Source organism: Pteropus medius, unplaced genomic scaffold, assembly GCF_902729225.1.
Source record: "Pteropus medius unplaced genomic scaffold, Ma_sr-lr_union100, whole genome shotgun sequence".
In the NCBI taxonomy this organism is placed as follows: Eukaryota; Metazoa; Chordata; class Mammalia; order Chiroptera; family Pteropodidae; genus Pteropus; species Pteropus medius.
Window position 1 is genome coordinate 17,248,401 of NW_024350319.1, and position 23,507 is coordinate 17,271,907.

Here is a 23,507-nt window from a genome sequence, read left to right on the forward strand (position 1 = left end):
AAACATGGTTTCAAGTGTTTCTTGACTTCATTCAATCCTCACAACAATCTTATGATCTAGCTGCTGTAATACTTTCCATTTTATAAATGGGGTAACCAAGACTCAGGAAGGCTAAAGGAAATTGCCCGATGTCCCAAAAGAAGTGATGGAGCCAGGATTAGTGTCAGCCTCTGGAGTGTGCAATGTCAACAATTACACTGTGGCACAGAGCAGGTGATTAGGGCTCAAAAAAGGTTAGCTATTATTATTAATAAAAGGTATTTCCACATGTCCTCTTCTAATCTTGAGAAATAATAGGTCTTTATTAATTAGTTTTTTTCTAATGTGAAATATGGATGTAAATTTGAATGATCGGTAACTTTATCTATATTCAGTCATAATTGTGCTTGCTCTGCATGTTTTCTTTTTTCTCAGGACATGGTGACTCAGGCATCTCCATATCTGTTTGAAGCTACAGAAAAAAGATTCTATTTTAAAAATGTTGCCATTTTGATTCCTGAAACATGGAAGACAAAACCTGAATATGTGAGACCAAAACTTGAGACCCTCAAAAATGTGAGAATATCAAGTTCTTTTTTCAAATTCACTTTTCTTCTGTGATTTAGATTTTTTTCATCAAAATATTCTAGAACCAAGTGAAATTGTTTCAAAATACTCCAGTGTGAATACTGAAATTTTGTAATGATCAAATTTTTTTCTTAAATTTCAGGCCGATGTTCTAGTTGCTGAATCTAATCCTCCAGGTAATGATGAACCCTATACTGAACAGATGGGAAATTGTGGAGAAAAGGGTGAAAGGATTCATTTCACTCCTGACTTTATAGCAGGAAAAAAGTTGCCTCAATATGGACCACAAGGTATGTATAGAGATTAAATATTATGCTGTTTCTCGTATTTTAATAATTTCATATTAAAAGCATATCAAAACAACATTATCTTTCTGAGTGAGCACATTTAAGCCAAATAAACTATTACAGCATGTACTTTCACTTAAAAAGGGATTCAGAACAATACATTTCTCAGTTGGAAATTTAATTCCTTCATGTTCTGCATACATGTGTAAAAATAGTATTTTTAATTTTTAGAAATCATTACTATCAGGAAAGAACTGTTTATCATAGTACTGTTAGGTTTCTATGGATCTGTGGGGAGAAACCTGAACAAATTAGACTTTCTGCCTGCAATTCTCTTAGTAGCAACCAAATGGTGAGACTCAAAGTGCTCTCAGATTTTGATGCACATTCAAATAGTAAATGAGATTGTTAAAATGCAGATGATGATTAAGTCTATGTGGGTTGGGACTCAAGAATCTGCATTTTAACAGGCTCCCAGGTGATGCCGATACTGCTTCACCGTGGCCACACTTTGAGCAGCAGACAGACTATCCTTGCAGTTCAGCTCTCAAAAACCTGTAAAGAAAAAGTCCAATTTTTTCTTCACAAAATAAACTCTTTGTCATTCCCATATGAGCTATATAGAGCAATCTTTGGAGAAAATATTAAAATAAATAAGCAATGTAGTATATATAGTATGTACTTTCCGAGTATAATCAAATGGGATTAGTATTAACTAATTAAGTTAACTAATAACTAGTATTAGGTTTCTTTATTATCTCAAAAAGATTAGAACCACCTAGATTTTCTTCATTTAAATAGGCAAAGCAGAGGAAACAAACACATGGAGCCCTTGTGCCTCCATGCACCACCAACTACACCAGAGTACTTATGGACCTTATCAGAAAGAGGCGTCAAACATACCTCTTTGTTTTTCTACAGCACTCCATTTCACCTCCATAACAGGAACTGAAAATTCCCAATGTATGGCTCAATTAATGTGTTGAACTAATTTACCTAACTGCCCCATGTCACTCCTGAGCCCACTCCAGCCATCATAGTCACCACATGTCATTCCTATATAATCTCTCCTTTATGTACTATGACTCCACTCCTGCTCCCTCACAACCTTCCCTTTCTTTTAGGAGCCCATCGACTATTCCCTAGCACTTACAGAATAAAGTCTAAATTCCTTAGTGTGAGATACTAGAGCTTCTTCAGTATGCACCCTTTCACCTAACCCTCCAAATTCAGTCTACCTAGGAATTTAAATTCCAGAAAAACTGAGTTGTACCTTAGTCACTAATTCATCCAAATTTAACACTCACTGAGTGCCTATTAAGTTCTAGACACTATGTGCCCAGACATGACAATGAAGAAGTCCTGGTGCCTGTCCTCATGGAGACAAGTGTGAGAGACTGGCAATGATAATATAACATGATAAGTTATGCAATATAATGATATTGTAAAGGAGGGGTACCTGGCCTAGTCTGGGCAGGGCTTCTAGGTGGATATAAGCTTGATTTTGAAAGAAGAGTAGCATTTATCCAGGCAGATATAGATAGAGAGTATTCCAAGAGGAAAAAAATATATATGAAAAGGACCAGAGATGAGAAAGAATACGGTGTGACTCTAGAAAGTAAAAGGAGTTCAAGAATTCATTGTGATTATAGAGTTTTGGAAGTAGGCAAAGAACAGCAAGAAATATGGCTGCAGAGAGAAGCAGAGCATGAATCATCAGGGACCTTATATACCATGTTAAGGAGCCACACTTAACCCTGAAACACCATAGCAGAGCCATTGAAGACTGGAAACAAGGCAGGCAGTTAGGTGGGTATTGCAGCAATTCAGGAGTAAGTGGTAATAAGACTGGAAAGATGAGAATAGATCAGAGCCAAAGAGCAGAGGTGGAGTCAGCAGGCCTTGAAGTTTAATCAGAAATGAGCCATAAAGGAGAAGGTCCTATTGGGGATGCTGCCCTGGCTGCCCTATCGATGCCTCCAACTCCCATAGCAGTGTGTGCTGACCTCCGTCATCACACCAGCACTGCTAAGGATTTTAGTTATCTGATGGTGTGTGTCATCCATTAGACCATGAGCTAGCTATGTGAGGACAGGGCAATTGTTTCATCTTTGTATATGAATAACATTCTGGTATTTACTAGGTACCTCGTTAGCATCAGGTGAGCTAAAAGAAGTAGTCATATTTTTCAGAAATGCACATTTGTCATGTTAGATTTTTCCTTTCTAAGGAAATCAAAACTCTAAAGAGTTAACATAGAAAGCATAAAAAAAGTTCAGAAGAATTACTTTCTCTCAATGTGCCGAGGTAATTTTACCATTCTTATTGTAATCAGGTGTTTAAACTATTTTCTTGCAGGAAGGGCATTTGTCCATGAATGGGCTCATCTACGATGGGGAGTCTTTGATGAATACAATAATGACCAGAAATTCTACTTATCTAATGGGAAAAACAAAGCAGTAAGGTATGGATGTTTTGACAACTTTTCCCAAACTATTTTAAAACACAACCAACTTTTTCTTGATTACTTTAAAAATGTCAGTCTTCCGTCTTATTCTCTACTCTCATTCATAGTGCCTCCTGTATCAGATTTCCACAAAACTACCACTTTTGTTCAATTTGCAAGTACTTCAATTAGCTGAATTCCCTACTCTGCAGCTACAAATCATTTGCCTCTTTGTGTGTATGACTATAAAAAAACTCACAGGTGCTATGTTCAGTGACTCCATCTTTCTGTATCAGAATCAGTGACATAAACAAAGCTAATAGTGGCTCTTCAGTGCCTTGAGGGCATATTGATATCTGTGTGGACTTTGTCAGAATGCATGGCCTGGGAGGGATTGTGGAACTTACCTGAAAAACAATCCAAATATTAAAACAAAAAACTTCTCCCAATTTGAATTAAACTCTATATGGCGTCAGTAGAAAGCAAACTGAACACTTGGAAAGTACTCTTGGCTGCCATTATTTTATGGGGAAGTTCTTGCAACCAACAGTTTCAGTGAACATAAACTGCCTTAGTACAAACATAAAAGATAGGAAACTTTCCAATTTATTTTAAAAAGCTAGCACAACTCAGATACTAAAACCTGACAGATGGCATGAAAAAAAATTCTGTAGATACAGCTTTCCATACAGATTTTAAATAAGAGAACGGTAAATGACATCTGGCAGAATTAAAGGAATAACAAACACACCGGTGCCAAGTAGGATGTCTTCTTGAAATCTGAAAATTCTGTGGTATTAGGTAAGTAATTAATATAGTATATTGAGTAAAGAAGAAAAATAAATGACTATTCCAATAGATTCTCAAAAAGAATTTGATAACTTTGCACATTTATGCCTGAGTTAAAAAACAATCTCTTTTTAAAGACTAGAAGTTGGGACAACGCCCCTCTCCACTTTTGCTTCTTTAAGGAGATGTGTGGTTACCATCTTCATTTGGTACTTGTTTTTAAGGGGAGTCGCACGGGGCTCAGAGCTCAGCCTTGGCTTCCCACTTTCCCACAGGAACATTACTGCTCTCCACTGCTCTCTTTCTTCACTACATTCAAACTCTGTCAATTTGGTTCACTTTCATTATATTTTTCCTCATTATTATATCATTTCAGGCATAGACACTATGTACCTTCTAGAGCCATGCATAGTGTACCAGATCCCTTTGGCTTGTTCTCGATACATTACAAAGTCCACAGCAGGGTAACTTCCCTGATGTGATCATACGTTAAACTGACCTTTCAAATCTCAGCCAATGGATGCCACTCTGAACCTGACATTTATCTTTCCCACTTCTCTTTTCTAAGCTACCATATAGTTAGAGACTGTATATTCTCTCAAGAGAAAAGCTGATTAATATATATCCCTTTCTAGAGATAGTCTAGAAATATCTATGTATACATCATGTTCTTCCACAGATAATATTAGCAAAGTTGGCGTAATTACTATGTCTCTTAAAGAGAAATTTTATTGTAACATATTAATAGTATTTATTGCTTCTTATCTTCCAGTTTTTTAAATTATTTTTAAGGCCTAGAAGCAATCATAAAAATGACAGTACTGCCCACAATAGAAGGTTACTTCCTTAATATGATACAGAACATTACTTGAAAGCCGACAGCCTATCTCGTATTTAATAAAGAAGTAGAGACATTAACAGGAATAACACAAAGATGGCTATAATCAGCACAGTTATCTAACATTGTTTAGAAAGTTGTACCCAATGCAATAACATATGAAACTGGGGATGTAAAACCAAAAAAAAAAGCAGCTACTGGAAAGGAAGAGAGAAAATTGCTTTTACGCAGATGATACGTGGTCCACTTAGAAAACCCAAGGAAATAAATAGAAAATTGACAAGGGAGGTCAATAAGGTGACTAGATACAAAATGAATATTCAAATTTCTTTCCTCTATATTACCAATAACTAGTTCAAAAATATAATTGAAAGAATACTCCATTCAAGACAGTAATTAAAGGTATAATGAAGTATAACAATCTAAGAAATATGAAAGTCATATTTGAAGAAAACTATAAAATCCTTCTAAAGGATGTAAAGGAAAAGCAAAATAAATTGTGAGATTTTCAATTCATGAAAGATGTAAATGCAACCCAAATGAATATATAAGTTTTATGAAACTAGTCAAAAGACCATTCATTTTTACCTCATATTTAAAATCCCAGAATTTATTCAGTAGATAGTAGCTAAGAACATTTTTTAAAAAAGAATAATAATAAAGAAGATTTTTACTTATTGTAATCTAAATATACAATAAAACTATTTAAAACTATGTGAACCGACAGATATATATATATATATATATATATATATATATATATATATATATATATAATAGTTTACTATTTAATACAGCTAGGATTACAGATCTATGAGGAAAAGAAGGATCTCTTAAATATCAGGACAATTTTTAGCCGTGAGGGGGAAAACATTAACAGATTCTCTTCCAAATGGATAGACTCACTAAATCTAAAAATCAAAACCATAATGACAACTAAAAGAATATTAATAAATATCGCACTTCTATATAATGAAGGTCTTTCTATGCATTCAAGAATTGGAAATTGATGTAACCAAAGAATAATACATTTGGCTACATATTAATTAAAAATTTTGTTGCACACAAATCAAACATAAACTAAGTAAAAAGGTAAAAAACAGAAAAAGATATTTGCAAAAATTGTTAAAAACAGGCTTTTTAAAGCTTAGTATTATAAAACATGAAAAACTTTTGAAAACCAGTAGAAAAACAATAATATCATAATAAAGAAATATACATGAGAGAAGAATAAATAATTCAGAAAAGAAGAAATAAAAACAGCCAATAAACATATAAAAATGTTTAGACACTGGTAATCAAAAACGTGCAAATTGACACAGATGAGAATCATTTATTACCTACTAAATTACTGTCAGTGGGATGAAAGCTCCCACAGCGGGTTGTTAGAAGCATAAATTGGTCCAACTTTTCTGAAAAGCAATTTGGTGACACATATATCAAATCTCTAAAATATTTTGTATTTCTTGGTCCAGTAACTTCGGGTTTAAAAACTCATTTTAAGGGGAATGATAGAATAAGCTGTATTAATAGTCTTTAAAATATTCAGACTTTTAGATGTGATCATTTAGTCCAGAAAACAATCATGTAGGAAAATTGGAAACTGAGTCAAAATTTTATGTGAAATTGTATTTATTCTTGAAGTTTTATTTTTATTACTGATGAGTTGCAGGGAAATCAAATTAAATAAATTTAGTAAATTTATATTATAGTGTCAAACATGAAATTATTAAAATCACATTTTGAAAGAATTATATGAATTATAATAATATATTAAAATTTTAATTATACTAACATACTGAATTGTTTAAAAGTATGAAGCAAAGCTATATGTGCCATGTTATGCTGATACATAGAGAAGCAAATGCTTCAACATGTTAACAATAGTTTATTGCTAATTGTGGGACATAGTTGTTTTTTTTTTTAATATTTCCTAAATTTTCTAGTGTTAATATATTATCTATATACTAAAAAATAAGATGTGGGGGAAAATCGTTTCATTTATGATAGCAACAAATCTCATATACATATAATATAAAGAAAAATCTAAAATACCTATAAACATATAGAACTGTATGACGAACTAATTAGGGAAAAACAACAACAACAACAACAGGAAATGTCAGTTAGCCTTTTAAGGAAAACAAAAGAGGACTCCTGATTTTCCAAGGATGAGGAGACTAGACTAGGAGGTGTCTCAGGACTTTGATTCTTATTAATTCTAACAGTAGCCATAAGACAGACATAGCTTTTCTGCTGCATAGAAACAAATTCCGATACCAATTTGGGAACCTCTCAAATATTTTCTTTCATACAGAAATGACTCTGATGAAAACTTAATAATTTTGCTATTTAAGGGGATGTACTTGTTTCTTGAATTGTGAGAGGAAATCAAACAAGGCCATCTGTAGAACCTGACCAAGCCTTGAAATGATTACATCACCTAAACATCTAACTTTAATATATTTTCAGATGTTCAGCAGCTATTACCGGTAAAAATGCAGTAAATAAATGTCAGGGAGGCAGCTGTGTTACCACACCGTGCAGACCTAACAGAGCAACAGGGCTGTATGGAAAAGAATGTGAGTTCATACCTGATAAAGAGCAGATGGAGAAGGCTTCTATAATGTTTTCACAAAGTATTAATTCTGTAAGTACCTTCTTTTTTTTTTTCTTGACACTTAAGAATTTAATGAGATTTTTTTATCCCCAGATGCTGCAAGAGAGGATCAAATTTTAGGAACTCATCAGTGAGCAACTGATTCTCTGCGGCACAAGCTAGGAGAACAAAATCAGGGATAAAGTCTTATCTTTCCCTTCCCCATCTTTAAGTCTTGCTTCTCCACCATCTCCCTCCAACTAGCTTACAATTTAAGTGCTTAGAATTACTTCAAATGTTTTTAAAGGCAGACAAGCACAAAACTTTTTAGTTAAATAAGAAATTTATCCAGGAGGATCCGGCACTTCCTTTAATTAGTCAATAAGGACACGATTAGTAATCTTTAATTTAACTTTCAGAGATCTCTTTTCAGACTGTATACTTGCCTTTGGTCATTAGGTGAAATTCTCTATCATTTTAAGAGTGTTGGTTCCCTTATGGAGTTTGTACACAGTTTTAATAGCTTTAAATATTTCTTAATGTTTTTTAAATGACCAACTGGCCATAAGATACCTTTGACAAGTTATCCTGATTAATGCTATATATAAATATATATCAGCAAATTTGCACAAAGATTAAGTGCATCAGTTAACTGACGTTAATGTGGAGTCCCTCTTATCTTCCCGTCAACATAAATTATGTTTTCCTTTTTGAGTAGAGGGTGAAGTAACTTGCAAGAGTCTGTCAATAACAATGTGGCACAAGTTTTAAAAATGTGGTGTACCCTGGTTCCAGGCCCATCCTTCAGTCTGGCTTTGCAGTCCATTTCCAGACTTATTCAGAAACTCCCAAGAGGGGTCCCAGAATATATGTTTTAAGTTAATTACAGAGTTAAATTTTATGCACAATGAAAATTCGTTTACACAAATTTTTTTCAGATTCCCTTGCTAAAAAGTAGCCATAATGATAATATGGAGACACTATCAAAACATTCTGAAAAATGCAAAGAGAAAAATAAATGTTTTATAACTGATTATTTTCTAAATTACTAAAATTCCAAATATTTAAGATTTTTAATTGAATGATAATACTGGAAAGTCATTGAGAGGAGGGACTAGGTTATACCTTCTTTGTATACTGTGCCTCTTTTTTAAACCCCCAAATGCTAGGGATATAAATGCTTAAGAAAGCGGAAGAAACTATCACTTATTGGCTGTGTTAGTATTGATCCTACTGCACATATTCTTATGTAATTCTTGAGTTTTGTAGATTAAAAAAAAAACCCGATGTGCAGATTGATTAAGATTACTCGAAAATAACATATTGAGCTTTTATTATGTGTCAGACACTAGACTAAGTTGTGAGGAAGTAAAATTTACTGAGACAAGTTTCTGGCATAGGTGGATTGACAGCTTAGTGAGTGTACTACAATGTTAAAGGGGCCTTACTGAAATTTTTATAAGGTACTGTGAGGCCACGGGATTGAATGAAAGCTCTTTGAGGGAAGGGTAGAAAATGAGAAAATATTTTGAAAATGACCCTTTGGCTGAAAAATGAAGATAAAGTTCATAATGCAGAAAACAGAGGAAGAGGAACTTCTTGACAAAATGGGAATCGTGAGCAAAGTCATAGAGAAATAAAACAGTCAAGCAAGACTACAGTGGGGAAAATCAGAGACTTGGAATACACAGCCAGAGTGAGGATGGAGAGCGAAGCAAAAATCCAAATCATGTAGATTGCCATTTGCCACATGAAGTAGTACAGATTGCAGCATGTAAGCAATGAAGAGTGACCAAAGGGTCTTAAATACAGGTGTAAGAAGGAAGATGCCTCTTGCAGTTAGTTGTGGAATGGACCAACTGAAGGGGAAGCAAGATGAAAAAGTCAGGTAGAAAACTGCAGTAGCCTGAGGTAGGGATCATGAAGGCTTGAGTGATGAAGATTCCACTAGAAAAAGAGAAAAGATGATGAACTGGAGAGACAGTGAAATGTATTGATCTTGGTTATTTTATAGAGGGAAGAAGGTAGGGAAACTCCCAGTTTCCTGATTTAGGTGACTGGGTGAATAGTGTGACATCAATTTAGGAAATACGTGAAGAGGAGGAGCAGAGTTGGAGAAAAGGTGATGAATTCAATTCTGAACGTGTGAAGTTTGAGGAGCCTGTGGGACACTCGAGTGGATTTTAGAGAGAGCTGGAATGTTGGGTGTGGAAAGTTGGAATGTAAGGTGTTGATACGTGAATGGGAAGTAAGGGAGTGAGTGGGAAGTGAAAGATGGGATGGAGAGATGAGATGGTACCAGGAAAGAAATGTTGAAATGTGGGCGTCTTGAAGATAGTGGTGATGGCTCAAAATTGCAAATTTGAGAAGTAAGAAGGAAGCCAAAAGCAGGTAAGTGGTTACTGAGAAGCTCTATGGGTCCAACAAAGTTGAAAACATGATTTAAGATAGAAATTCTGAATTACGACTATGATTTTCTCTAGCAGTGTTTGATTATGGGATTGAGCCAAAATTATGGATTAGTAAAGCAGGCTGGAGAGGAGAGCAAGAGATTAAAATATTGTAAGTTAATCAAACCATTAAAGATTTTTAACATTAGTTTACTGTTATCTATATCATTTTATTGACAATTTCAGGTGGTCAGCTTCTGTACAGAAAAAAACCACAATAAAGAAGCCCCAAACCTGCAAAACCAAAAATGCAATCTCCGAAGCACATGGGAAGTAATTCGCGATTCTGAAGACTTTAAGATAACCACTCCTATGACGACACAGCCACCTAAACCCACCTTCTCATTGCTGCAGATCGGACAAAGAATTGTGTGCTTAGTTCTTGATAAGTCTGGAAGCATGACGGTACGTGCAATGAGTCTTGGTCTTCTGGATTCTGGTCTCACATTTGTGTACAATATAATCTGGGCCACAATTTGGAACTCCTGGGAGTAAACACAACACAGAGAGTCAGACATGGCAACACTAACATTGCCATCAGAAATGCCTACTGCTACTTTATTCAACAAACATTCAGCATAAAGTGTCTCATATTTGCCAAATTAAATTAGCTCAATTTATGAACAAAGATCTAATGAATTACATAGCCTTAACATTTGTTTTCACTGACAATATATAGGTCTATAAAACTATTATTAAATCATTAAACTAATGATTGAACTAAAGCCTGATCTGGCTTTATCTTTTAAGGCTATTTTTACAAAAGTGCTAAAATTCTACCCCAAAATGCTACTAATTAGAAAGGGGAATATTTCCTCCATAGAAAGATATGCCTTGAGTAAGCTTTGTTGCCATTTTCTCCACATTGAGGTGACCACTTCCAAATTCCCTTTAGCTTATTCTGTTATTGTCTGCCACTAAACCCAACTTGACTGCTTTTCTTCTGCTTCTCCAGAGTGATAACCGCCTAAAACGACTGAACCAAGCAGGCAGACTTTTCCTGCTGCAGACAGTTGAGCAAGGGTCCTGGGTTGGGATGGTGACGTTTGACAGTGCTGCCTATGTAAGAAGTGAACTCGTACAGATAAACAGTGGCACCGAAAGGGATGCACTCACCAAAAGGTTACCCACAGCAGCCTCGGGAGGAACATCCATCTGCACTGGGCTCCGATCAGCATTTACTGTGAGACAAGTTCCCCTGTTGTAGTTTGTCAATGTTTACAGTTTATGTTTCCTAAGAAATTCCCCTTTCCAGTGTTTCCAAACATGCCTAATGTCTAGTTGAATTAGACAACCAAGGGCAGAGCAATGGTTCAAATGATGCAAAGACACAGGCCCCAAAGCTATTGTTAACTAATCCACTCATGCTTTTTCTGCAACTGCGCATTCATGTTTTTCTGCATGCTAACTTGCATTTAAAGTATTCATGGTGCGTCTTCTATAGGCCAGGCACTGTGTGAGGCATTATGAATACCACGAGGGCCCAAAAGACACCACACCTCCTTCCACAGAGCTTATAATCTCATTTGGGAGATACATTAACCACGTAAAACACGAATAAGTGTACAAACTGCAAGTAGTGCAATGAAGGAAGGTACATGGGGATGTAAGAGAGTATATTCTAGGAGAGAAAAAAATGAGTTCGGAAGTTATGGCTAAACTTCTGGGTATATAGAGGCCCTTCTTTTGGCCAAGCAAATGGTTTATGTATAAAGCAGAAGGCCTTAGGAACTGTTACTATAATTGTATTGGGAGTATATCCAAAGATCCCATCTGACCATCCAATCACATCATCCCTCTCATTAGATATCAGTGTCTTGCCATTTTCAACAAAATCAAATAAAAATTTCTCTATCTAATATTTAAATCTTTCATAGTATAGCCTCTACCTACCTTTCCAGGCTTAAGTACCAGGGACTCTCTTCCGGGTATCCTACGTTAAAACAAATTAGATCAAAAAAGTTCTTTTCTTCAGAACTTACACCACACCTTTGCCAGGCTAGCTCTCCACTTAGAGTACTTTCTCCTCCCTCCCGTGTACTTCGAATCACATTCATTTTTTAAAGATCCACCGCAGACATCACTTACTTCTTGACATCTTTCTCGATCCTTTCAACTGTATAGAATGTCTCTTTCTGAATCCTATGATCTTTGTAGAAACAAAATCTCTGATGATTTCTAAGCTTCTCTCTCTTATTTTCTAATCACGTGCTTTACTCAAGCAAAACTTCTTTAGGAATAGGATTTATCTTTTTACCTCCCAGGCTGCTAACACAATATCTTTTATACAGAAGGTTCTCAATAAATAAAATTGAATTAAATTGTTTGATTGTACCTAATGCTTCTTTGCTCTAAATACAGAATACAATATTCTATATTCATTTAGAGGCCATTTAGCCCCATGAAACAAAGAATAAGAGGCTGAAAGAAGCTGTCTCAGAATCTTTGCAATATCTTGGGCTGGTCTGTCCTCTGCCTGCTGTGGGCATAACATATCTATGGAACTGTTCCAGATTCCCAAGCACTAGTAGGAACATTTAGTTTCCAACTCAAACTGTTTCACATGAACAACAGACTCAATCATTTCCTTGAGTGCAGTCTGTCTCTTTGGTCCTTTTATTCTACCTTGAAAACCAGTTTCCTAAATGTGGTTTCTATTGTGTACACAGTCAGCTGCAAAACCTTTCACCAGGTGCCTATGTGCATCTGGGCTCTCTTGTCTCTACTACTTATTCAAATTTTGAATTAAAAAGCAAATGAGGGTGGGAAACTGACATATCATACTACACTTCCGCTATGCAAAACCCTAGGGAAGATGACTAATGCCAGATGGCATGGTGGTGAAGAGAGAACGTCTGGTTTTATATTTTCCACTCAGATGGGTGAGAAAGTGTGAGAGATACAATTGGAATTTAGGTTTTCCTCCTGCACAATAGAGTTTGGGTTTGGGGTGGGAGGAGCTTGTGGGTGACTTCGGAGTGATGAGGTAAAGGTCCTTGGATCCTACACTGTCCTCAAGATTCCCACTGGCCTCTGCTATAGGACCCTGATCAGGTCTGTCTGGGCTCCTGGCAGTGGTGTCTTCTGAGATGTGGCCACTGAAACTTTGCTTGTTCTCTTGGCTTGTTCAGGGCCTACTGATCCTTCCTGGCTAACTCGGCCTCACTCTGGCTCTCATGGTTGGAACAGGGCCCTGAGCACACCCATATTCTCCATCCAGTCTCCAAGGAAGGCTGTATACTCCTCAGCCTTTATAGCAAGATGAACTGTTCTCTTGCCTGCCGATTCTCAAGTCAGCTGCCTTCTGTCTCCCTAATGGAATATGTGGGAACTTCTGCATGTTTTCCATGACACATAGCAGTGATGAGGAGTAAGAAAAGGGAATCCAGCTTAAGCCTTTTCTCTGGCTTCTAAGGTCCTCAGCTTGGTCAGACCAAGGACACAGCCACAGCTGACAGGCTCCTGGGCTCTGGGCTCCTTCGCAGTTCTTATTTCTTCCCTTGTGTAGCAGCCCCCTCTCAGGTTCAGAGTGGAGCAGAAGTCTCCTCTGCTCTCAGCTTTCATTTTAACCTACTTAAGATACCTTCCCTTTCTGAGAGTCTGTTCCAGAAAGGGGTGGTTACTTAGGCTTGATCGCTTATTTCCTCTACTTCTGGCTCTTTTTCTTTACTCTTTTTTAGGGGAAGAGTAGACTCTTGCCCTAAAGTGGATAATACTATTATTTTTATCTAATTATCCTTCCATCACAATCTCATCCAACATTGGCAGAAGAGTGAGCCTCTCTATACCATGTGAAAAACTGTAGTCTATGTCTAGCAGGAATAGTTGAGTCATAGGTGTCATAGGACAAATAAGAACTGAGATTGATAAGAACAAAATGTGTTTCCTTTAATCAGGAAGGATATTAAAATTTTTAAGAACTTATGCAAGCTGAGCACTGATTAATCAGAATTAATGCCAGTTGATATGGTCAGGCTGCTGAATACCATATAAGCTAAAATCTGTCCTGGGTTTAACATTCCCCAAATATTATTCCCATTCAATGAAGGCATCTGGGAACCTCTGAAAGCCTGTCAAGGAGAGATCATGGGAAGGAAACTAGAAAAACCTTCTTTGCTGCTTCCCCAGTGCTGCCCATCCCTGGAACTGCCCTGCATCCCACTTTATAAGCCCTCTCCACAACAGGGTAGTGAAAAGACCACATTGCATTCCGTGAATGTTGCTGATTTAAAATGCCATCATTTCAAAATGGAGAGATTTTTGACTATTCCCAGACACTTTTGTTTATTTCCTTTGGAATTTCCCTTCCTGCTCTCTATAAATGCAGTTTTCACAAACACCTTGACACCCTGCCCGCCCCACCCCAACTTCCCAAGTCAATTAACTCATGCTCTGAATTATGCCTTTAGGTGATTAAGAAGAAATACCCAACAGATGGATCTGAAATCGTGCTACTGACTGACGGGGAAGACAACACTATAAGTGCGTGTTTTAATGAGGTGAAACAGAGCGGGGCCATCATCCATACAGTTGCCCTGGGGCCCTCTGCCGCACCAGAACTAGAGGAGCTCTCTAAAATGACAGGTGAGGGACACTCGACTAAGTCCCGCTGGACTGTACGCTCCAGTGAACTGGGGAGTAGGGGAAGGGTGGGTTAGAGAGAGAGAGAGCGGGTAAATCTCATTGCCCACCTGGCTGCCCTTATCCCTAAATAACCATTATAACCTACTTCACCCATTTATTTTAAGGCCTTGGTTCTAGGACTAGGGCAGTCTGGAGAAGATGGGACCAGCACAGCACCCTGAGGACTTGGGACTCTCTTCCTGAGAACTTTATAAATACTAGAAGGAATCTAATAGATTAGCCAGGAACTACTCACTTCCCGAGATCAAGAGACCCAGGAGAGACAGATGACAAGCCACTAACTACATAATACCTTGTTACAAGTGCTCAATTAGCAATAGAAAGTACAATGAGACACAAAGAAGGAGACTTTAACTCTATCTGAGGAAAAAGAAGCATCCAGAAAGTTGACATCTGAGTTGGGACTTTTAACAAGGAGTAGCAGAGAGAGGTCACAGGGCCTGCTGAACCATGCATAAGATCACTGAAAATGTAGAATAAAATGCATTTTCTCTGTAGAACATTAACATATCCTGCTTCTAACTCTCATACACTGTTATTAAAATAGATCGTAGGACATAAAATAGGACATATGGTTGAAAGAGATCCCATATGTCCCTAGCTTCTTTAGCAGAATAGGTGGGCACAATTTATTTTATGTATATTTTTCACTTAGGGCCAGTATTATGGATATCGATTATTATGCTGTTATCTTTTGAGGCAGCTAACATGACATGACTCTTTGTTCCTGATACCAGCTGTCCTAGCCTTGGTTTCCTAGAAACAGAGCTTGAGACAGGGACTTGGGTGCATGTGATTTATAAAGTGAGAGCTCTCAGGAGAAAGAGAGGGAAGGAAGAAGGATAGAGCAGAAGAAAGAAGTAGGCACAGATGCTGATTAGACTTAGAGTCGAGCTGAAGCCTGACCCCACAGGGGGTTCTGGATGTGGAACTGCATCACAAATTTGGCCCAATCTTGAGGCAAGAGGGAAGGCAAGAGGGAAGGATGGCTGTGGACTGTCAGGGCAGGGGCAGAGGTGCGAGGTCATGTTATATCTCTAGTTTGGATGGCCCCTTTTGGTAACTACTAAAAGAGGCAGCTAAATGCCATTAGCAACTAACAGCAGCTGGGGAGAGACGCACTCACATAAGGGGATCTAGGTAGAGTACCAAGAGCATTACCAAAATAATTTTCTTTGACTTTCGATGGCATTAAATAGTTTAAAAGTACTTTCACATCAACTATCTCAGTTACACCTGTTCCAAATAGCCCAGGACTGCAAGGCCTGGTATATAATCTCATTTTTACTATATATTATGCTTTTCTGTAACTGTCCCTTGTCAGCTGTTATTTCTTGTTGTTGTCACATGTACATCTTTTCTGATTTAGGAGAAAATTCAAAAGTCAAGCTTGTTAAAATTATGCCTAAAATAAAAATAAATCAATAGGGTTAGAGTAAAGCTTAATGAATTTCCTCATATAAAAGTACATGATCTTTAAAACATGAAGCTTATGATATGAGTTTTGGCCTATCAGAGATTCGTGGCTGCTTTGCAGATAGTTGAAGTAGTGGTAAGAATGAGATGTTGCTGAAGCTATTATTTAGTAGGATTAAAAAACTAGTATCAACTTCTGAGTTAATTAAACACCTATTTGATATTGATCTATTAATACTATAATAACACAATAAAGTATTTATTTTGTGTATTCTGCTACCTTAACAATAGCTGAAATGTTACAAATACTTGCTTTCTAGAAAATAACTTCTGATAATGTAATTGCACCTTAGGAGGTTTACAGACATATGCTTCAGATGAGGCTCAGAACAATGGCCTTATGGATGCTTTTGGGGCCCTTTCGTCAGGAAATGGAGCTGTCTTCCAGCGCTCCATCCAGGTCAGAGTTCTTCCTCTTTGGTTTTTCATGTTTATAAATAATTGTAGCCAAGATGGAGAGTTTAATGGTTAAAAGTTTTTCAGTTCTACATTCTCCTAGTACTGAATTAAAATTAAAATAGAAGTTTCAACCTGATATTAGACATTATTCCTGAAATGCAACACTACTTGTTTAAACAAGGCAATAAATGTTTACTTGTTTGGAAACAATACTAAGTGACTTCCTTGTAAAAACCAGAAACATAAAATATAATAGGTCCAAGAATTCTTTTTTTAACATCTGTTGACAAGCACCCATAGCAATATAATTGGCTCAGAACTTTCGTCAGAGTAGATCAGCTCAATACAAATGTTCTGGGACAAGTGTTCAGGGATTACTTGCTCTGTTTTTCCATTATCTCAAATCTCTGATATAGGCCAAGATTTTCATATAATGAATGGAAAGTTCTTTGTACTGTGAAAAGCCTATGGTGTCAGTCCATAGGCTGTTTGCCATTAACTCTGTCATCATGAGCAAAGAACTTCACCCCTCTGGGCCTCAGTTTCTCAGTCAGATATGAAGCAGCAAATTTCCATAGGCCCTTCTGGTTCTAAAACTTCAAGAAAATCAAAGTTTGTAAACTTTCTTTACAAAGTTTTGGTACTGTTAAAAAAAGAGAGAGGGAGGGTGTATTTTAAAATGCTTTTCTCTAATAGTTGCAAAAATTACACAGATTTTTAAACTAGACAGAGTAACAATCAGCACTCATACCTGTATGAATTGTAACTTTTATTGTGAAAGTTTGGATAAAAGTAAAAGAATATATGATGTCAACATCAAATAATGATAGATTTCAAAGTAACAGGCTTTCTGGTCTATCGATATAGTATTTATTCGGCCAAAGAAGAAAGCAATTATACTCATTTGGGCTATCCTAGCTCAGATTTAGAAAATTAAACTCAAGAGCCCAGTTTGGAAATGGGAGAAATGTATCTTAGAAAAGTAATTAAATTGATAAAAGGACAAGTTCACAGGCAATTTCTGCCCATTATTTTTGTATTTAAGAAACCTAACAGCAAGAGAGATAGAGAAATGAGTGTGATTCATTTACCCACCTGCTATAAGAATCTAAGAGCCCTTTACTTTCTCCATATCCAAGCTCATAATCTACCTGTAGAAGGAACTAGGAAGTCTGGCTCTATGACCAGGCCACCCTGTATTCTAATAGATATCAGTTTGAGGACAGTAGGAGTCAATATTGTGGAAGCTAAAGTCGAAAAGGTAATTTAGAATTAGATCATAATAGGTCCTAAATACGAAACCAAGGACTCAAGTATCATCGAAGGCTTTTTAATGGGGAAACTGAGAGTTAGGGGCATAATAGAAGAGACTAAGTGATGGGGACTGCAGTCTCCAGAAAGTAAAGAATTGTTTTCCTTAACAGCTTGAGAGTAGAGGATTAACCCTCCAGAACAATGAGTGGATGAATGGCACAGTGATTGTGGACAGCACTGTGGGAAACGACACTTTGTTTCTCATCACCTGGACAGCACAGCCTCCCCAAATCCTTCTCCTGGACCCCAGTGGAAAGAGACAAGATAGCTTTACAGTGGACACAAACACCAAAATGGCCTACCTCCAAATCCCAGGCACTGCCAAGGTATGGAGTTAGCTTTCTTCCTTCTCACAATTTGACAAGATAAAATAAAATTTTTATAGAGTAATCGTAACTTTTTAAATGTGGATGATGCTAAGGAGAATCAGTTGAATGAAAGAGAGAATAAGGAAAAATCTCCATCCAATGGAAATCATTAATATGACAGCAAATTAAGAGAAAGGAAATTGGTGATATTTTCTCCAGGTACTAAAAGTAGAACCTTCAAATTACATAGCAGTCAAGATGCAACATGATCCTTGAAGCTTCAGGATAATGAAAACTATTTCCTCTACCTCAGGAACCCATCAATTTGACCCTGCTCTTGAGAAACCAAGGCAATGATTAGGACACAGCTTTCAGATTTCATTTTCGCTAACTAAGATATTCTTAACAATAAAAACCATGTAGTTGGTTCAAATGTACTGAAGTTTCCTTTGGCTAAAAGTATCATTAATCAGGTTGGCTCCATAGTGTAGTGGTTAGCACATCTGCTTTACACACAGAAGGTCCTGGGTTTGCGCCTCAGGTGTGCCAGGACCCTCAGGTGCACCAGGCCCCCCAAGTGTTCTGGGGGGCCTGGAGCCCAGGTGTACGCTGCGAGCATGTGGGAGAAGACACCTCGACTTCAGAGATCCAGTTCTTAAGGGGAAATGGCAACATCCATAGGTCAAGGGTGGAAGTTGGGAGGGGGGAATTAAAGATGGGGGGTGAGGGGGAAGTATCAATAAACATCTTAGATATGCTTGTAACATGTTCGTATCATCTGGCTCCTCCTATAGGTGGCACTGAAGTCAGGTATATGTCACCTAGTTACTAATTAAAAATGTCTCCATTTGTTTTGGTCAGGTTGGCATTTGGAATTACAGTCTGCAAGCAAGCTCGCAAACCCTGACTTTGACTGTCACCTCCCGTGCATCAAGTACTACCTTGCCTCCAGTTACAGTGACCTCTAAAATGACCAAAGACACAGTGAAATTCCCTAGCCCTATGGTTGTTTATGCAAAGATTCACCAAGGAGCCTTGCCGATTCTCAGGGCCAGTGTCACAGCTCTGATAGAATCAGTGAATGGAAAAACATTTACCTTGGTATTATTGGACAATGGAGCAGGTAACCACCCAAGAAATTGGAAAATATATCTTTGTTTTCCAAGAAGCAACCAGGAAACAGCAGGAGGGCATGGTCTGGTGAGGACACTTAGAAGTAGGGAGTCCAGCATTGGAGGTCTGATTAAAAGAGCTCTCCGCCTCTCCACAATTCCTATATTTCAAAGGGTTAGAAAACATAAAGAAGGGCCTACCTTTAGCTTCTGCAAAGCCCGAACACATTAGTGACTCAGGCTCAATAGGTTCATAGACTCTGGAGAGTTGTCAGAGGATATTCCACATTCCCCATAAAGAAAAGAAAAGGAAAATTAATAGCTATTAGTGTTAGGTATTTTGTGTGAAGATTATATACATTTCATTTTTATCTTCACCACACACTTGAGATATTATCTCTACAGTACAAATGAAGAAACTGAGGCTTTCACATTTAGAAAGCAGCACGGATGGAGTCAAGTACAGTTACATGTTATTCCTGTATCTAAGCAGACTGTATATTATCTTATCCCCAGAGTGAAAAGCCTGCCTATTATTTTTGTATTCAAGAAATCTAACAGGGAAAAAGAGAAAAATAATTTTACATTTCATTTTAGGAGGAACTTGACTACTTACTATGATACAAGTAAATTTTTTTAGTAATTTTTTCTCCTAGTTTCATTGAGATATAATTGGCATACAGCACTGTATAAGTTTAAGGCATACAGCATAATGATTTGACTTACATATATTGTGAGCAAATTATTTTTTAAAATAAATCAATTATAACAAATTGTTATGAAAATAGAAAATCTTTTATGCTGTGGGTTCCAAATTATTTTTTATTTTTCAGTTATGAATGACATTCAATATTATTTGATGCAAGTAATCTTATTAGAACAAATTCTAGAAATAAACATTTCCTACCTAAATCTACCCCAAGAAGTCATGAGTTTTTGAAAAGCAATCATATAACATTTTCTTCTCCCCAGTAACATACAGCAATTCTATTCAGTTCAACAAATACTTATTGAGTAGTTTACTTGTGCTATGTTGCATGTAACAGAGATACATGACGTGGTCTGTGATTTCAAAAAGAAAGACAACACTCAGATATCTTCCCAATGTACACATATAAAACTATACACACATATACGCGTAAAAGAAGAAGAAGGCCTCGTCCTTAACATAGTCAAATCCTAAAGTCTCTTGGAGATAATGCCAGATTCTCTTTGCTTTGAAAATTATTAACCCACATATGAGTTGGAAATATACAAGTCCCCAATTACTTTTAGGATATCCATTAATTCCTTCATTTTCTTCTCAAGGTGCTGATGCCACGAAGGATGACGGTATCTATTCAAGGTATTTTACAGCTTATGATACAAATGGTAGATACAGTGTAAAAGTGTGGGCTCTGGGAGGAGTGAACGTGGCCAGACAGAAGAAAATACCCCAGCAGAATGGAGCCATGTACATACCTGGCTGGATTGAGAATGGTAAGTCAACTGTAATAGCACACCTAACTTGAATAAAAGACTTGGGATCAAGAGAAAACCCTTAAGCCTCTGTGGAGAATGGTGCAGGAGTAAATCAAGGTTTCTCAACTTTGACACTATTGACCTTTTGAGCCACATATTACTTGTTGTGGGGGCTGTCCCGTGCATTATAGGATGTTTAGCAATATTCCTGGCCTCCATAGATATCAAAAGCGGCCCTTGCAGTCATGATAATTAAAATGTCTCCAGACATCATCCATTGTCCTCTAGGAGGCAAAATAGCCCCTGGTTGAAGAAAATTAGATTGAATGTAACTTTTGACTGCCTCGGTTCAAATTCCAGCCCTCTATCAAATAAATTATTTTAGGTAATCCCTTTGTGTTTCACTTTCTCAGTTGTGAGATAGAGAAAATAATGGTTATTACCATGTGGGATGGTTATGAGCAGTAAACAAGGAAATATACCTAATAAATTGTTGCTGATAAACATCAAGTGTTCAATAAATGTTTATTATTTTCAATAAATAATAAACATTTTTCAATGAAGGTCTTTCAATTGATATAGGCATTTCCTGGAATCCAAAAATAATTTAGGGCTTCTTATCTACATCAATATCACCATAAGGCCACCACCTCTTTTTCCTCCTCTCCCTGCTCAGACCAGTAGATGAATCTAATACCAGCCAGAACACTGATCTCACATGCAAGCAGGTGGGGAAATTATGCTCCAAGAAACAAACAGTCCTACACCACTCTTGTTATGAACACTTGTCCTAGACTAGAGCTGAAATTGGTACAAAGACTAAGTCCTGATGGGTTCCAGGACTTGTTTTCCATTAATCTCCACTATGTCCTGGGTAAGTCTTTTCCTAGTACTGATGTGTAGTAAGAACTGCTCCTCCAAGAAGCCTTCCACTGTACTCTTAGGTATATGCTCAGTAAAGGGAGAATTCTGAGACATTCGGTGTCTCTTCATGCATAGGTGTTCATAGAAAAAAAAAATGCTTTAAAAGATACCGTTCCTTGCAAAGCTCTTTTAAATATTTCAGCTTATTTTATTCCCATTTGCCTGCTTTTTTGAGTCAGGGGAAGAAGCCAGGACAGGACTGGTTTACTGGCTATATGTAGTCTATGCTCAATGTTTTACACTGAGTACACCTCATTTTCCTAATTATCCAATTTTATAGATCTCTGGGGAAACAGAGACTAGAAAAGTTATTGGTCCACATAACTAATGGTGGTAGCACCTGGCTTGGCACTGGAAAGCCATATTCTTCCATCCATATCTTGATGAGCCTTCATACCAAGAGAGACAATCTTTATTGATGAATCTAATACTAACCCTGAAACTGCTAACTTACCCACTTTATCTTTGCCCACGACCAGATTAATGGATACGAAGATCAATCTGTCTTTATAGGTGAAAATTTTAAGAGCTAAAGAAGTAAAGTTTATGAGGAAATAAATTTGCTACAAGAACTAGGTTTCCATGCATTCATTAAGAAAATGAGAAGTTTTTTCAAAAGCATAAAATTTTAGAACCCCTAATGTGAAACATTCATGAGAAACTAAAATTAAATAAGAAAGATAAAAACACAAACATGGAGAAAGAGAAAAAGTACACCGAATAAATAATCAAGGCATTGAGGTGATACTTAAAGGTACAGATAATTAATTAGCAAATAAATAGAAAAGATCATGAAACCCACAGCATTATTTAGGGGAGAGAGATTTCTTGATGCAGTGCGAGGAGTTCTAAAACAGAGGTATTTAAACTGAACTTGTGGAAAGGTAAGGCCGGGATAGGCTAAAAGTTGGCAAAATAAACAATTCCAGGACAAATGTCATGAAAATAAATTATGAAAGTTATTCTACTAAATGTCTAGGAAATGTCTGTGAGATAAAGAACCATGATTCTTTCTTTGCCTTTTTCCATCTGATGCAAATTGATTTGGAATTTTTACACCTAATAGTTAAAACTAATTTTGTGTGTAGGAGGAAAGAAGGGGAAAGGAAGAGTTAGAAGAGGGTAATCCAATAATAAAACAGGAAGTATACTCATTTAGTGGTGCTGCTTACCATATACTGAGGAATGTTTTAATGCAGGTGAAATAAAATGGAATCCACCAAGACCTGAAATTAATAAGGATGATCTTCAAGGCAAGCAAGTGTGTTTCAGCAGAACGTCCTCAGGAGGTTCATTTGTGGCCTCCAATGTCCCAAACGCTCCCATACCTGATCTCTTTCCACCTTGTCGAATCACCGACCTGAAGGCAAAAATACAAGGGGACAAACTTATTAATCTAACATGGACAGCTCCTGGGGATGATTATGATCATGGAAGAGGTGAGCTAAATGTGGTGTGGACCCTGCAAAGGAGTTTAGCAGCTAAGCAGAGGTGCAGAAGAGGGTGAGGCAGGCTGGTGTTTTGTGTTGCATGTGGAGGGCAGAGGCAGGAGGGATCTTGAATGCCCTCTGAAAAGTAGGGAGTTCGGGGGAGGGTGAAATGGGTTAAGGGAGCAAATATGATAACAGATGGAAACTAGACTTTTGGTGGTGAGCACTCAATAGCATACAGATATGAAATTATTATGTTACACACTTGAAACTTATATAATGTTATTAACCGATATTACCTCAATAAGAAAATTAATTTTAAAAAAAGATTTTAAAATGAAAGGTTTAGAATCTAAAAAACTTGCCTACTTTAGGTGTAAGAAGTTTCAACCAAGGAAAGGCAATCCTCAGTTTTTTCCTGAAATCTTGCCAAGGTGTCCTTTAATAAACCCCATTTTTAGTA

General features: G+C 37.0%; 1 protein-coding gene and 1 long non-coding RNA gene across 2 annotated transcripts in view; one reads left to right on the forward strand and one right to left on the reverse strand.

Annotated features, from left to right (window-relative positions):
- Positions 1 to 23,507, forward strand: part of CLCA1 (chloride channel accessory 1) — a 29,203-nt gene that overhangs the window by 4,755 nt on the left and 941 nt on the right. Inside the window, exons 2-13 of the mRNA XM_039838737.1 lie at positions 415 to 555; positions 710 to 857; positions 3,213 to 3,318; positions 7,400 to 7,577; positions 10,163 to 10,381; positions 10,932 to 11,159; positions 14,386 to 14,560; positions 16,390 to 16,496; positions 17,920 to 18,135; positions 18,979 to 19,240; positions 20,538 to 20,708; positions 22,814 to 23,053. Coding sequence (XP_039694671.1) covers positions 415 to 555; positions 710 to 857; positions 3,213 to 3,318; positions 7,400 to 7,577; positions 10,163 to 10,381; positions 10,932 to 11,159; positions 14,386 to 14,560; positions 16,390 to 16,496; positions 17,920 to 18,135; positions 18,979 to 19,240; positions 20,538 to 20,708; positions 22,814 to 23,053 — 2,191 coding nt within the window. The remainder of the gene's footprint in view (positions 1 to 414; positions 556 to 709; positions 858 to 3,212; positions 3,319 to 7,399; positions 7,578 to 10,162; positions 10,382 to 10,931; positions 11,160 to 14,385; positions 14,561 to 16,389; positions 16,497 to 17,919; positions 18,136 to 18,978; positions 19,241 to 20,537; positions 20,709 to 22,813; positions 23,054 to 23,507) is intronic.
- Positions 10,111 to 22,968, reverse strand: LOC120583301 (uncharacterized). Its single transcript, XR_005647761.1, has 2 exons — positions 22,787 to 22,968; positions 10,111 to 10,461 (listed from the first exon to the last, which is right to left on the reverse strand). It is a non-coding gene; the product is annotated as an uncharacterized LOC120583301 (long non-coding RNA).